The sequence below is a fragment of the Oncorhynchus mykiss genome, chromosome 6 (genome assembly GCF_057628025.1).
Source record: "Oncorhynchus mykiss isolate SJ-2025 chromosome 6, ASM5762802v1, whole genome shotgun sequence".
In the NCBI taxonomy this organism is placed as follows: Eukaryota; Metazoa; Chordata; class Actinopteri; order Salmoniformes; family Salmonidae; genus Oncorhynchus; species Oncorhynchus mykiss.
Genome location: NC_143027.1, coordinates 6,899,967 through 6,916,627, shown reverse-complemented (window position 1 = coordinate 6,916,627; position 16,661 = coordinate 6,899,967). Strand labels below are relative to the sequence as shown.

Below are 16,661 nucleotides of genomic sequence, written 5' to 3'. Positions count from 1 at the left end.
AGAAAAGTCCATTTAGTCTTTCCCTTCTCAAACCTGTCCTCCCCCTAACCAGCTCATATCATGTATTCCACCACCAGCACACCTGATTCACTAATCAGAGGTTTGGATGATTAGTTGACCAGTGGTACAAAGTGGACTGGATCTAGGTGAACTATGTGGAGAGTCTTCCAGGGACAGTACAGTACAGACTGAGAAGCTAACAACAGTGTAGTTTACTCAACTCATTCAAACTATCATGACTATTGTTTAGAGAGAAGATCTGCACAAGGGCATAAAGTTTAAGATATAGCAAGAGAGGACAATATGGTGCAAGGTAGCCAAAGTGGAATCAAAAGTTATAGGCCTAATCATCAATCAAATATGAAATATAAAACCAAAATATAATCTACATATAAAGACAACATGTCATCTACATGTGTTATAGAATAGCTCCCTTCTCACATCCCAGGTCATGTTTGGACTGGAACGTGACAACTCAACGGGCTATGCGCATCTCCCCAATAGCCTACAGAAAACTTTCCTGAGTGCAATGTCATTAATGTGACCGATATGTACAGTATAATAAGCATAGTGAAGAAGGAAAAGATCCCACCTCTGACGCACAGCAGAGACATCACTGCTGAGATTTCCCCTGGAGCAAGAGTCCCTGAAGAATTTAAAAACAGTCATTGCGTTACAATGAATGTCCTCCCCAAACGCTTGTTGCATCGTAAACTATCCTCCCAGTCCCTTGGGAGTTCATCGGATGGATGATGCGCCGCTGCCATTTACTTGGATGAGAAGTTGGACGAACGCTCCTCCAGCTCACGATACGAAATGGTGGAGAACTACAGTGTGGTGATGTGTCGTTCACGAACGAACGGCTCTTTTTGAACGGATCTTTTTGTTGATCCTCGGGAACCGAATGGCATCGGTGAAAGAGCTATTCATCTGGCTCTATGATTTGCAAACTGCTACTACTGCTTGTTGAGATCAGAACAACGTTTTTCTGTAGATAAATTACAACATCATTATCTAAAGGGGGTGAATCCTCACTGCAGAAACAATAAATAGTGGGGAGAGAGTTGTGATTGTATGTTTGTTTGTACAGTTATGGCTGTAATGTTATTATTTTGTGTTCTCACTAAACACCCACATTTGTATTTGTGTGGGAAATGTTTGTAGGCTATGGTTGCTGTTTGTATTTCATTGAACTTTAGGCCCATACAAAGACAAATCACACAACATAGAATTCAAAACAACCTTAGGCAAAAATACACGAAATAAAAGTCAAGTGAAAATAGTTATAAATGTCTTCATAATTATGAGTAGCTAAACATTATCGACCTTTGGACACTGATGCGCAGGAGAACCCCTAGCTGTCAATCAAGCAGGCGCGGTGAACGGATTATGACGCTCAAGCGTTCCAAATGACGCAACAATACAGCTCCAGACCAGAGAAAGTTAATGCCGAGGATATTATTCGGTTCAACACTAAAACTGAGGTTTGACACGTGTGATTTGAGGTGAGTCAAATATTTACAAAAGTTTACAATACATTAACCATCCGCTTCGTTATTTCTGTTGCTATCAATCACTCCATCTGTATCTACTCTTCTTTCTGTCTGTCGGACTATCTGAATTGTCTGTGTACTGTCTAGCCAGCATATGCCAGAAAGGTTCTTTCACATAGGCTCATATTCACAAAGTCTCATAGAAGGAGTGCTGATCAATAATCAGTTTGGTCTTTTAAATTAAACTGAATACATTTTGATGGACAGGAGGCGACCTGATCCTAGATCAGCACTCCTACCCTGAAACACTTTGTGAACACAATCCAGGTGTACTGTGATGAGATATTATTATATTAGTTGTGCTGATGCATGATGGGTTGTAGGCTAGAGCTTGAGGACTCAACTCTGAAGACTGTTTCTGAATTCACTGACCTGGTGAGTAAATGTTGTGTACAATGGCACCATCTAGTGACAGAAACATAGAAACACACATTGTTGCTGAACGAAGGCATCTCTTTATTTTCCAGAAATAAAACGTGTAGACCTTTCCTGCAGTCTCTGACGAGATGGACACCTCTTCTTCTTCTGGACGATCTCCGTCTCCTACTGGGACTGTCTTCTTACCCCCTCCTATCATGTGGAACAGTCTGTAAGTCATTCATCACATAACCTAGCTCTGGTCCAGGGCATTATGTGCGGCTTGCTGAAGGAAGGCTCAGTGTCTGCAAGCTGTACGTAACGCCCTGGACCAGAGTGACACATTACCCACCTCTGGCCATCATGGACAGTCAACTCATCACATTCACGTACTGTAAGTCACAGTTGTGTGATTTGTGTTATTAAAGTATTAATTGATTATTATTAAAGTATTAAAGTATTATTAATTGAGCAGAAGTTAAATTATTATTTTAATATTGTAGTAAATTGTCTGAGTTCACTTCCTAAATAATGTGTTGACATTCCTTTGCTCCCAGCTACAAGCAGGCAGAGATGGAGGTTTACTTCCCGAGAGAAGAGAAGAAGACCTGTACAGAGAAGGAAGCCCACATGCTTGAGTTGATGGGGAAGGATCGAACGATCCGAAATCAGAAGAAGGAGATGGGCAGACTTCAAGTGTGCCTCTGGGAGGAGGAAAAGAAGAAGAGGAATGGTGAAACGGAGAAGGACAAGATCATTGAACAATTACAGTCTGAGACAGACCATCTCCAAGCCCTTTTAAAAGATGAAAGGAGGAGAAGAAGAGCAGAAAGGGGTATCATGAAAGAGTGGAAGGCTGAGATCCTGAGACTGAGGGAGGCAGAGAGCCAGAGGGAGGCAGAGAGCCAGAGGGAGGCAGAGAGTCAGAGAGAGGCGGAGAGCCAGAGAGAGGCAGAGAGCCAGAGAGAGGCAGAGAGCCAGAGGGAGGCAGAGAGACAGAGAGAAGCAGAGAGACAGAGAGAAGCAGAGAGACAGAGAGAAGCAGAGAGAGCCACAGAAGCAATGGAGCACCAGAGAAAACTGCAGGAGATCCACAGACTCAAACGACTGCTGGATCTACTGATGGTGGACCTACAACTGGCCCACGTAAGACATGTCATTGTTATTATTAAAAGGCAGTGTATATTTACCCAGCTGAAAATGAATAGTGGCAGACAGCGGTACGCTAACCCAATGTTAACTTTTATTCCTTTCCTTAACCCTTACCTTAACCTCACTGAAACTATACCTAACCTTTACCTTAACCCAACCCTAGGTCCTGAACCTAACCTTCATTTATCTCAACCCCTATGCCTTTCTTCTGCCGGTTGAATATCCACTTCCTTATTAACGTCATTACTGTTGTTGTTGATAACTGTATCTGTGTAGGTTGTAAATAGTTGCATTAGTGAAACATCATTTGTAGGAGTAATTTCTACAAGCATAAACATCAGAGGCAACATTGTTGTAACATCACACAAATTGTAACAGGAATTTCTCAAACCCCTAACTGAATGGGCAAGAAGGTTGTGTGTTTGTATTTGAACACATTTTGGACATAATTGATTCCATAAAATGTCTCATAATTCTTTCAAACCATGATAATACATTAATTGACAATGACTTGTCCAGATGAATTGATCAACATGACCCTGCTATTGATGTTGTCCAGTGTTTGATTCAATTACCTAGCTCTAGGTTGTATTTCTGTGTATCGTTCTCTGCAAATCCTTTGAAAGTATGTCTTGGTAATAGATTATCACTAATTTAACCTTTTAAAATGAAGCAAGAGATTGAGAGATTGAGGCTATGGCAGAAAGTCATGGAGGATCAGCGACCAAGACTGGCCTGGAACAACAAACCTATTGAAACAGGAAGAGAGAGGGAAAGAGAGAGGGAAAAAGAGAGAGAAAGGGAGATGGAAAGGAAGAGAAAAGCAGAATTGGAAAGACAAGAAATGAAGAAGAAAGTGGAACAGGCAGAAGAAACGATAAAAGCGTTAGAACGAGAGATTGAGAGATTGAAAGAGATTGAGAAGGAAATCATATTTGAAAGAGAAAGAGACATGCGTATTGCAGAGAATGAGAAAGTCAAACTGGTTAACGAAAAGGTAAAAGAGTTAGAGAGAGAGGTTGAGAAACTGAAAGAAGATATGACAACAAAAGAGATTCAATACAAAATCAAATTTGAAAGAGCGAAAGAAGCGTTTAGAAGACAGAATGAGAGAGTGAAACAGGTTAACCAAAATGTACTAGTGTTAGACAGAGAGGTTGTGAGAATGAAAGAAGAGATTAGATTGAAAGACGAGACTGAACCAGAGAGAACATTTGATAGAGACAGAGAGAGAGAAAATGATTGGAGACGAAGTGAAGAGGAGTTGAAAAATAGAGTGGAGAGAGAGATGGAGATGGAGACAGCCCTCATCAATGACAAAAAGACGTCTGAATTGGAGGAAGTCTTCAAGAAAATCAAGGAACAGCAGATAGAATTAGAAAATATGGAAACAGACAAATATAAATGGAAAGAGAACCAAATGGACATGGAGGAGAAGATGGAGGGTGAGCACAACAAACAGAAAGAGGTAGAAAGAAAGAGAATGGAGAAAATACCAAAACAGAGACAAGAAGAAGATGAGAAGAAGAAGGAGATGGAGAGAGAAGAAGAAGAGGAGAGACGCAAACAGAAGCACATAGAGATGGAAGAGGAAGAAAGAGAGAGGGAGAAAGAGAGACAGAGACAGATCAAAAGGAAGAGAATGGAGAAGAGACAGAAAATTATGGAAAGAGAAGAAGAGAGACAGAGAGAGATTGAAAGAGAGATTGAAGAAGAAAGATGTAAACAGAAGCAAATAGAGATGGAAGAGGAAGAACGAGAAAGGGAGAAAGAGAGACAGAGAGAGATCAAAAGGAAGAGAATGGAGAAGAGACAGAAAATTATGGAAAGAGAAGAAGAGAGACAGAGAGAGATTGAAAGAGAGATTGAAGAAGAAAGATGTAAACAGAAGCAAATAGAGATGGAAGAGGAAGAACGAGAGAGGGAGAAAGAGAGACAGAGAGAGATCAAAAGAAAGAGAATGGAGAAGAGACAGAAAAACATGGAAAGAGAAGTGAGACAGAAAGAGATTGAAAGAGAGAATGAAGAACAACTATTTAAACAGAAGCAAATAGAGATGGAAGTGGAAGAAAGAGAAGAAGAGAGACAGAGAGAGATTGAAAGAGAGAATGATGAAGAAATATGTAAACAGAAGCAAATAGAGATGGAAGAGGAAGTACAAGAGAAGGAGAAAGAGAGACAGAGAGAGATCAAAAGAAAGAGAATGGAGAAGAGACAAAAACATATCGAAAGAGAAGAAGAGAGACAGAAAGAGATTGAAAGAGAGAATGAAGAAGAAAGATGTAAACAGAAGAAAATAGAGATGGAAGAGAAAGAAAGAGAAGAAGAGAGACAGAAAGAGATTGAAAGAGAGAATGAAGAACAACTATTTAAACAGAAGCAAATAGAGATGGAAGAGGAAGAAAGAGAAGAAGAGAGACAGAGAGAGATCAAAAGAGAGAATGATGAAGAAAGATGTCAACAGAAGCAAATAGAGATGGAAGAGGAAGAAAGAGAAGAAGAGAGACAGAGAGCGATCGAAGAGAAAGAGAGACAGAGAGAGATTGGAGAGAAAGAAAGACGACAACAACAAGTGGAGAGAAAGATAATGTTTGAGAGAGATCAAGAAGAAGAAAATATATGGAAACAGAAGCAAATTGACATGGAGGAGGGAAGAGAGAGGGAGAACAAGAGACAGAGAGAGATAGAAGAGATACACAGACGACAACAACAAGAGGAGAGACAGAAACAAAAGGAGAAGGAGAAAGAAAGGGAGAAAGACAATGACAATCAGAGAGAGATGGAATTAAAAGATCAGCAACAGAAAGAGATGGAGAAAGAAAAGATGATTATGAGAGAAAGGGAGGAAGCAGGAAGAAGAAAGGAAGGGCAGAAAAATATTTTGGGGGAAATTGAGGGACAGAATGAACTGGAGATAGAACAGGAGAGAGAGATGGAAGAAAAGCAGGAAGTGATTAAGGAAGCAGAGGAAGAGTACAGGGAAAGAGAAGAGAGAGGAAAGGAAGTAAGCATGAAGAAACATGTAGTAGTTAATGTTAAAGCAAAAGCACGGGAAGTCTTCAATAGGCGTAAAGAGAGGAGGTTAGAAGTGTTGAAGGGGGAACGAGAACACATAGAAAGAGGACAACAAATCAGGAGGGAGAAGGAGGAAAGACGGCTGGAGATGGAAAGAAAACAGGAGAGGGCAAGACAACAAGAGGAGCAGGATAAAAAACAAGAGATTGAAATTGCTAGACAGAAAGAAATGTTGAGACTAAGAGAGGAGGAGAGGCAGAGAGAGGAAGAGAGAGAGGAGGAGAGAAAGAAAGCCATTAAATGCCTTTTATCTTTAATCAGAGAGAGAGAAGAAATAATACAGGCAAAAAAAAGAGAGGAGATGGTGGAAGAGGAAAGAAGGGAGATCCTTGAGTACAAGAGGGGTGACTTAGAGGAGGAGGAGAAGGAAGATGACAAGGAGGACATTCTCTCACCCGATAAAAGTATCCGAAGGAGAGCCGTGGGCTGGGTAAACAAGAAGTGGGAGAAGAGGAACCTCAGAAAGATAGAGAGAACGTATCAGAGAGAGGCTGAGGAGGGCCATAAGATCGTCCACATAGGTAAGACCTGTTTTCCCTCTACTTATGACATTATCCTCTTTAGTCTCCTCTACACACATACGTTCCACACCAGTCATCATGTTGCATCATTGTTTCAATATAAAACTACTGTCCAAAGAATATGTTAGCTGACATGGCTCATTGAGTGACTGACTGACATAACAAGAAAAATACTGCTGATAACAACCACGTTTTTAAATGGTACCTTGTGTCATCTACTAGTCTAACTCTCAAGACTAAGTAGAGACCCAGAAAGAGTTCGTAAAAAACACACACAAAAACGTGTTTTGGGGGGATCCGGGGGCTACTAGTGGCCATGGGGCCCTAAGCGATCACATATGCCCTGGCACTATACAAAGAATAGGTGCCATTCTGGACTCATGTTCAACTTAGGGCCAGGTCAATTCGGGATGGGAATTATTGCACTTTATTGACAAATTCCATGCCTTGCTCAACTGAAAAGAGTAAAGAATCATTGAGATCCAATTGTGTTTTCTATTCTTCATTCCCTGTGTCCATTACATTTAAGTTGATACCAGATCCACTAAGATGAATGTGAACTCTACTTCTTCTCCCCTCCCAGCCATCCCTGGACACACAAGGCTAACATCCACCATGACCCGGGCAGAGAGAGAGAGGGAGAAGAGGAAGGAGCTGCTGAAGGCTGAGGAGAGAAGGAAGAAGATGGAGGATTTCAATAAGCAGTGGAGAGAGCGGTCCCTGCTTAAAAAACAGACTCATCAACAACTGAAGGAGGAGAGGGAGAGGATGAAGGAAAACTACCTGGATCAGATGAATCTGGAGGCTGATGCTCAAATCAACACCCGGTGTCTAACCACCCAACACAGCCACGATTACAACCACGGTCAAGAGTTGCCCGGGTGGGCCAATGGCCAACAAGTAAGCCAAGAGCCCACTGGATCTGCTGATGGCCACCAGGAAAGGCCAAGGAGACAACAGGCATGGGCAGAGAACCAGGAGGGGAGTTCAGAGAACCAGCAGGAGGGGCCAGAGAACCATCAGGGGGGGCCAGACAGCCAGCAGCTAGAAGCTCCAGAAGAGGTTGAAAAATCAGAGCGAATCTCCAAGACAAAGAAAAAGCCAAGCATCTGGAAGAAAATTAGGATGAGGTAAAGAATGTTTAAATATCTATTCATGTTTTACACTGTTAATATACATGTCATCACTTTAAAAAGTGACATTATCCAAATGTGAGGGTTTAGTGTACATGCAACACACATGTAAATATATAGATACTTACCTGTCTCTGTGATGTCTTACAGCATTCTGCCTAGAGCTGGAACTCGATGAAGCCACAGTTCCACTGAGGTTACGTTGGTAATTAAAAGTGTCGCCCAATAATTCCTCCTCCTCTTTAAGTCATCGAGCCACATTTCTTCCTCAAAACATTATAGTCTCCTCAAGCCAGCAAGTATCCTCTTTATCAGGCAACAAACCATCGAAGGTCAGTGACCCTCCTCCCAAGAACAGAGACTCTCATCTGTATCCTAGTTAAATTAATCTCTGCTTACCACCTCTACAGTCCTAGAAAATATCCCAAAAATGGAAATGGTTTCAACAGAAGTCCTCCCCTCAGACCAGTGGCTCCACAGACCAGAGTTTCTCATCTTTATTCAAGTTGAATGCAACTCTGATCATTTCCACCACCTCTCCTGTTAAGGGGAGGTGCTGAAAAGGAGGTCTGGGAGGAGGTCTGCAGGTAGCCTGGACCAGACCGGTAGCAGCTAAGTTGCTGGCTCCATCCCCGGGCAGAGCTGCTCAAGTCAGGCCAGTGATGTTTGATGATGTCATTTTTGTTAGCAAAGTTTTACTCTTTAATAAAAACATTTAGTAAAAAAGCAATATTGTTGTTACGGTGTGGATTGTTTTGTTATTTATTAGAATTGAAACATCCAGTAGTCATGGTAGATGTTAGACTTTCAATGAGACACCTAACATTCCATCAGTTTGATACAATGTGTGACATGTTATATTAGAGAGGAGTCCTCTATACACATCTATTTTAGACCATAAGAGAAATATCAGATTGAAATAGCTTCTCTAAGAATCTGAGGAGAGAGCAACAGTAGATGCATCGTTAGCTCTCCCACCTCCAGTTCAGTACTCGGGTCATTCCACCAATTGAGTACCTTTTGGGGGATGTAACTTTATATTTCACCTAATTCTAACATTCTGTCATAAGGAGCACATGTTCAACTTAATATAAAACATGTTTTCCATCTCAAAGTAACAAATACATACTATAGTAAGTGCCTATTAAGTGCCAAATAAAGTGACAGGGTTGACTGTAACAGAGTTGACTATTTCATCTAGAATCAACCATAGATCCCCATGTGACAGGGGGAATGGAATGCAAGCTTACCAAACACATGTAAATAGTTTCAACATGTCTAGACTGTCTATCTATAGGTAACAGGGTTGGTGTGTTATAATTCACCCACCCAGTGGTGATTGCAGCATGTACATCTTGGTGGGGAAAACTCCCCCAAAATGTTTTAGATGAATGCCAGCAAAGCCACTACACAACACAACACTAAACAATACATTAATTGCACTATAAATTTAACAAACGGTGCCCACAAACTGTTAGGGTCGACATAAAGCTGTCCCAACAGCAGAGCTATCTTTTCAGCACCATGGAGAGAATCATTTTTAAAAAACATAGCTGATATGGCTGACTTGTTTCAACAAATGTGGTTTCTACTGACAATTGAGATGTACAAACTATGGCATAAGGGGACAACGAGTGGACTACAGGATATCTGTAATTTAGATTAAGACAATGAGAGACCTAGGATGAACGTCGTCAATATAACCATTTGTTCAGCACTTTTGAAATGTACAGCGACAGAATTTTGAACATGGGCCATTCTTACAGTATTCTCCCTGTACACCAAGTCATAACTGCATATAAGCAGACAATGAAAGCTCGTACAATATTCGATGATTACATTTCTCTAAAACAGGCTATAGTCTACATGTGCACCACCAAGTCAGAGCAGTAGGCTAAGTTATGAGAGGGGAAAGGGACAAAGTTATTAGGGTGAGGCACATGGGCTACTAACAGCTTACTACACAACATACACTTAGTATTACTTTCTTATCTACAGTATACATGTCTCCCTGTAACGATATTCGTCTTCCTCTGACGAGGAGTATGAAGGATCGGACCAATATGCAGCGTGATACGTGTCCATGTGATCATTTATTAACATTGAACACAAAAAACAAAATAACAAGGACAACGAACGAAAACAAAACAGATCTGTCTGGTGAAGACACAGAGACAGAAAACAATCACCCACCTCTAAAATGGGAATAACAGGCTACCTAAGTATGATTCTCAATCAGAGACAACGAACGACATCTGCCTCTGATTGAGAACCATACCAGGCCAAACACATAAATACTACATAGAAAAAATAACATAGACTACCCACCCCAACTCACGCCCTGACCAAACTAACACAAAGACATAATAAAGGAACTAAGGTCAGAACATGACACTCCCAGGCATATTACATCATTTATAGAGAAGCTTCCAACCACTCAGGAGTCATGCTGAATAGCAGGCTAGTGATTGCTTTGTTAAGCTTTAGCTTAGCTTGCAGTTAGCCACTGATTCCTTCCAAACCACTCATTGTTGAATTTGCGATTTCAACTTTTTGTGTTTATTTGGAAAGGTTGATGAGCACTGATACTTTTTATCTATAATTTCTCTTCATATGACAAGGATTGAAAAGGATTTGCCAGTAGATTGTTGACTGGATGCATGATGATGACTGCTAGCTTGGTAGCTATGATTTTGAAAACATGATGTTGAACCAATCACGGCGCAACCAGAGAACATTACCAACCCCTACGCTCCGTATTTCTCACTGGCTGCCCCACCACCACAGAAAGCACTAAGCTGGGCTGAAACACCTGCATTTATGAGCTGCCTTCCTCAAGAAAGCAAAAAAGAGAAGGTGTCTGTATGCAGATTTATTAACTCAATGATTTTTTAAAAAAGTAGACATTGTTTGCAAACTGATATGTGACACTTATTAATGCCAAAATAACATGCAAAGCAGGCAACATATATATATATATATATTGTTGTTAAACACGTAGGGCTCAAAACGGGTGTGGCTCCGCCCCACCTGCCCTAAATGACGGCTCGCCACTGACAACACTATAATCAAAGATGATTCTATGATGAATACATTATTATTAAAAGATGAGCTCAACGTTTTTATTGGTCAATCAATATTGAATGATTTAATCATACAGTGTTTTACAGTGGTGAAGTTAGCTTTATATTAAAGATTCAGACTTTGCTCTTCAAACCTCTTCAACGGAACATGCAAGGTTGACTAGGCTACCGGGGGCGGCAGGTATCCTAGTGGTTAGAGTGTTGGGTCAGTAACCGAAAGGTTGCTGGATTGAATCCCCGAGCTGACAAGGTAAAAATCTGTCATTCCTCCCCTGAACACGGCAGTTAACCTACTGTTCGTAGGCCGTCGTTGTAAATACGAATTTGTTCTTAACTGAATTGCCTAGTTAAATAAAGGTTAAATGAAAAATATATATATATTAATGTAATATTTTAAATTGGCTGATGATAGTGAATAAGTTAAACCCCTTGTTTTTACCATTCGGTGTCATATTCACTTTTTGGAGGTGAAATGTAGCTAAAAATGTGCCATTCTCTGCTCAGAGGGTTAAGGAACCGTCTTAAAACTGCATCGCATACAATTGCCTGTAAATGAAAAATATCAATACCTTCTCAACGACATGACATAGAGATCTCAAACAAATTTGACACTGATAAGAGACCTCTTTTCTCGAATGCAATTAGTTACATTATTTTAAAGTTCTATAAAATCTACTAAAAGTAAAACAAGTTACTTTACATAAAAATACTTTTAAAAAATCAATATCTTCCACCCCATTAGGCTTTCATGAAAACAACCAACTGTTATTGGTTGAGGGACGTCATCCCTCCAATCAACAGCAATTTGTGTTTGTATTTGTTGGCTTTGGATACTTTTTGACAAACATTCATTACATTTGCATGAATAATACTTTAACATGTCAATAGATTCCAACCCATGTGACATTCATGACTGTGATTGGTTCAGGGACGTCATCCCTGTAATCAATAGCAATTACTTTTGTATTTCTTGACTTTGGTGATATTCTACCAACTTAAATTGACTTTACAGTAAAGATACTTTCTTAAAACGCCAATAGCTTCCACCCCATATTACTTTAATGAATACAAACAACTATCATTGGTTCAGGAACCTCATCCCACTAATAAATATAAATAACTTTTTGTATTTTTAATGAATTTGAATGGACTTTACCTGAAAAATGCTTCCCTAAAACTTCAGTAGCTTCCACGTTTATGAATACAACAAACTGATATTGGTTCACAGACATCTTCCCTCCAATCCACGGTAATTACGTTTGGACTTTTGGACATTACAAATGAAGTCAAATTGAAAACATTATTGGTGTTGTTGAATTAGGTTTTCATAATAGCAAGCTAGGACTGATGGTTTGGTTATCTAAACTAGCAAGTATGTTGGTTTGTTACCAAGGCAACTACTGTTGCTATCTAGTAAACTTGCTAGCTACTTCAATGGATGTTGAACACATTTCTACCGGCAAATGTGTTAAATTATAGCCATGGTATAAAAGGGATAATCAACTCAGGGCTTTATGGTTCTCTGGAAAATAATGCAAGTCCATGTAAGGTCAGTTCCACAGTGTTCATTATTTACCATAGAACTCATAGTCCCTCGTTGATTATCCCTTACATCACTTTATGAGCTGGATTTGCCTTTCTTTGCAACAGTGGAAGCTGCTGAGGAGACGACGGCTCATAATAATGGTTGGAATGGAGTCAATGGAGTGGTATCAACCACATTAAAGATGTTTCCATGTGTTTGATACCACTCAATTGACTTCATTCCAGACATTATTATGAGCTGTCTTCCCCTCAGCAGCCTCCACTGCTTTGCAATTAGTTTGTTCGTTTTCAGTTGTTAGCATTTAGCTAACAGTGTCTTTGGGAATTTACTATCAGTTTGTGCTAATTTGTTAGCATTCAGGAAATAGAGGGCAATAGGTTTTTCTTGTGTTTTTAGCACCCCCTCATGTGCTATGCCGGTAATACTGTAAATCTCGGTATGAGAGAAGGATGGTATGACAATATGAAAATATGGATACCTCCCAACCCTAATCACCACAACTACCACAGCTACCTACCACAACTACCACACCTACTTATCCCAACTACCACATCTACCTACCACAACTACCACCCCTATGTACCACAACCACCACACCAACCTACCAAAACTAACACAACTGCCACACCTATCATCACCACAACTACAAAACCTACCATCACCAAACCTACCTAACACAACCACCACACATATGTACCACAACTACCAAAACTGCCACACCTACCAAACACAACTACCAAACCTACCTACCACAACTACCACATCGACCTACCACAACTATCACACCTAACATTAACACATCTACAATCCACCAATACTACAACTATCACATCTATTATCATCAAACTGACCATCACCACACCTACCCACCACACCTACCACAACTACCTACCCAAACTACCACACCTATAATCACCATACCTACCATATCTATCATCACCAAACCTACCAAACTTACCTACCATCACCACTTCTCTCACACCTACATCACAAAACCTAACACACCTACCATACCTACCTTCACCAAACCATCCATCACCCCACCTACCATCACCACACCTACCATAACCACAGCTACCTCATGTACCATCACCAAACCTACCTACCTACCAAAACTATCACACCTAACATAAATACCCTTACCATCACCATACCTACCATTACACCTACCATCACCACACCCACCATACCTACCATCCATACACCTACCATCACCACACCTATCTCACCACAAAAACCATACCATAATTACTTCACCACACCTACCATCATCACATCTACCATAACCACACCTACCATACCTACCTTCACAACACCTACCGTCACCACACCTACAATCACCACACCTACCATCACTACACTTACCATCACCTCACCTACCATCATCACATCTACCATAATCACACCTCCCATACCTACCGTCACCACACCTACCATCACCACACCTACAACCACTCCACTTACCATTACACCTACCATCGCTACCATCCCCACACCTATCACACCTACCATCCCTACCACCACCACACCTCCTTCATTCATTGAATACTGGATGTCTTTCTATCTCTGGGAGTATGTTAATGAAGGCTTTTCAGCTGTTGAACTATGGCAATGTCCAACAAATGTCTAAATCTTTCTTTCTTTTAGTCAACAAGTGATGAGCCAGAACAACCAATCAACGTCACTACAGTTGTTCTACCCACCACCCCCACTGCTCTTCCTCCACCACCAACCTCATCCTCTTCTCCTGTTCAACTCATTTGCCGCCACACTAGAAAGGACTGGACATACAGTTGAAGTCGCAAGTTTACATACACTTAGGTTGGAGTCATTAAAACAAATTTTTCAACCACTCCACACATTTCTTGTTAACAAACTATAGGTTTGGCAAGTCGTTTAGGACATCTACTTTGTGCATGAAACAAGTTATTTTTCCCTAAAAATTATTTCACTTATGATTAACTGTTTCACAATTTCAGTGGGTCAGAAGTTTACATAAACTAAGTTGAATGTGTATTTAGACAGCTTGGAAAATTCCAGAAAAAGATGTCATGGCTTTAGAAGCTTCCGATAGGCTAATTGACATAATTTGAGGCAATTGGATGTGTACCTGTGGATGTATTTCAAGGCCTACCTTAAAACTCAGTGCCTCTTTGCTTGACGTCATGGGAAAATCAAATTAAATCAGCCAAGACCTCAGAAAAAAATTGTAGACCTCCACAAGTCTGGTTCATCCTTGGGAGCAAGTTCCAAACGCCTGAAGGTACCACAATCATCTGTACAAACAATAGTACACAAGTATAAACACCATGGCACCACGCAGCTGTCATACCGCTCAGGAAGGAGACGTGCTCTGTCTCCTAGAGATGAACGTACTTTGGTGCAAAAAGTGCAAATCAATCCCAGAACAACAGCAAAGGACCTTGTGAAGTAGCTGGAGGAACCAGGTACAACAATATCTTTATCCACAGTAAAACGAGTCGAGATAACCTGAAAGGCCCTCAGCAAGGAAGAAGCCACTGCTCCAAAACCACCATAGAAAAGCCAGACAACGGTTTGCAACTGCACATGTAGACAAAGATCGTACTTTTTGGAGAAATGTCCTCTGGTCTGATGAAACAAACATTGTTCTAAAATTCACCAAATTTATTGCGGGAAGCTTGTGGAAGGCTACCCGAAACGTTTGACCCAAGTTAAACAATTTAAAGGGAATGCTACCAAATACTAATTGAGTGTATTTAAACTTATGACCCACTAGGAATGTGATGAAAGAAATAAAAGCTGAAATAAATCATTCTCTGTCCTATTATTCTGACAATTCACATTCTTAAAAGAAAGATCTTAACTGACCTAAGACAGGGAAATCTTTACTTGGATGAAATGTCAGGAATTGTGAAAAACTCTGTTTAAATGTATTTGGCTAAGGTGTGTGTAAACTCCCGTCATCAACTGTACATACCCCTGTGCCCATCTCATTGCAAGATGGTCCATCCAGGGCCTCAGCTGGACGCCTACAATGTGAGAAATGTAAACAAGATGCTATAATAGTGTGTGTGTGTGTGTGTGTGGTTTGAGTTCCAAAAAAAGACATGAGTGTGATGTGCCCCTCTGTTTTAATGTTGAAATGCCATGAATGGAAGATGACAAAGGAGATAGTGATGAGGTTGAGAACATCCAGTATGAAAATAAAGACCCCTTGGGATCTAAAATGAGTGTGGGGGCCTCTTGTGTCTCCTTTCTGTCCGTTTGAGGATACTACAGTCACCCCTGGTGGAGGATCTTGGAACACTGCTATTTAAGAGGTTGATGAAAACCTTCAACGGTGGTGGTGCTATGTTGCATGTTATCTTGAATACCAATCAGCAGTTTGAGGACAGAATGAAATGGTGTAAACTTAACAGGTTGAACTTGTTGAGGACACTCTTCTAAAAAGGGGTTCCAACAGGGTTCTTGGCTGTCACCGAAGGAACATCCTTTTTGGTTCCAGGTAGAACACTCTGTGGAATGGTGCCCAAAAGTGTTCTACCTCGGCACAGAAGGGGTTCTACCTGGAACCAAAAAGGGTTCTCCTATGGGGACAGCGGAATAATCCTTTTAGGTTGTAGAAAGCACCTTGTTCTTAGTGTAGGTCTATATTGCAGTGGTGGTTCAGTGGTTTTCTGTAATAAAATAAATGGTTCATTGGTGGTGGGGAGTTAAGATGATCTGAAATAATATGAAACACTTTTAGCACTGCCTCTGATCTGGCGGACTCACTAAACACAGAAGCTTCGTTTGTAAATTATATCTGAGTGTTGGAGTGTGCCTCTGGCTATCAGCAAATACATTTTAAAAAAAGAAAATTGTACCGTCTGGTTTGATTAATATAAGGATTTTTAAATGTACTTTTACTTTTGATACTTCAGTATATTTAAAATGAAATACTTTTAGACTTTTACTCAAGTAGTATTTCACTGGGGGACTCTCACTTTTACTTGGGTCATTTTCTATTAAGGTATCTTTACTTTTACTCAAGTAGTATTTCACTGGGTGACTCTCACTTTTACTTGGGTCATTTTCTATTAAGGTATCTTTACTTTTACTCAAGTATGACAATTGAGTACTTTTTCCACCACTGAGGCAAGCAGATCAGAGATGTCAAGGTGGCACCCAAGCATATGCCATGTGTATATGTGCCACACACAAATATGTACGGTCATATTCTTTATGTTTTACTTCATTTGTTATCTGATGGATCCATC

At 40.5% G+C, this 16,661-nt stretch overlaps 2 protein-coding genes across 2 annotated transcripts; both read left to right on the top strand.

Moving 5' to 3' along the window:
* The first annotated feature begins 2,059 nt into the window (after positions 1-2,059).
* On the top strand, positions 2,060-3,281 carry LOC149982733 (uncharacterized). Its single transcript, XM_090236910.1, has 2 exons — positions 2,060-2,142; positions 2,468-3,281. Exons 1-2 carry the CDS (start codon positions 2,060-2,062, stop codon positions 3,279-3,281), a joined length of 897 nt encoding a protein of 298 aa, XP_090093036.1.
* A 449-nt stretch (positions 3,282-3,730) lies between these two features.
* Positions 3,731-8,013, top strand: LOC110525206 (uncharacterized). Its single transcript, XM_090236909.1, has 3 exons — positions 3,731-6,658; positions 7,242-7,523; positions 7,560-8,013. Exons 1-3 carry the CDS (start codon positions 3,772-3,774, stop codon positions 7,790-7,792), a joined length of 3,402 nt encoding a protein of 1,133 aa, XP_090093035.1. The 5' UTR covers positions 3,731-3,771; the 3' UTR covers positions 7,793-8,013.
* Positions 8,014-16,661: the final 8,648 nt, after the last annotated feature.

Bases quoted from the DNA above. Each gene is read 5' to 3' on its own strand.
- LOC149982733 (XM_090236910.1), top strand. From the start codon at position 2,060: ATGGACACCTCTTCTTCTTCTGGACGATCTCCGTCTCCTACTGGGACT. The intron at 2,143-2,467 runs GTAAGTCATTCA...CTTTGCTCCCAG, and splicing joins CCTATCATGTGGAACAGTCT to CTACAAGCAGGCAGAGATGG.
- LOC110525206 (XM_090236909.1), top strand. From the start codon at position 3,772: ATGGAGGATCAGCGACCAAGACTGGCCTGGAACAACAAACCTATTGAA. The intron at 6,659-7,241 runs GTAAGACCTGTT...CTCCCCTCCCAG, and splicing joins CCATAAGATCGTCCACATAG to CCATCCCTGGACACACAAGG. The intron at 7,524-7,559 runs GTCAAGAGTTGC...ATGGCCAACAAG, and splicing joins CAGCCACGATTACAACCACG to TAAGCCAAGAGCCCACTGGA.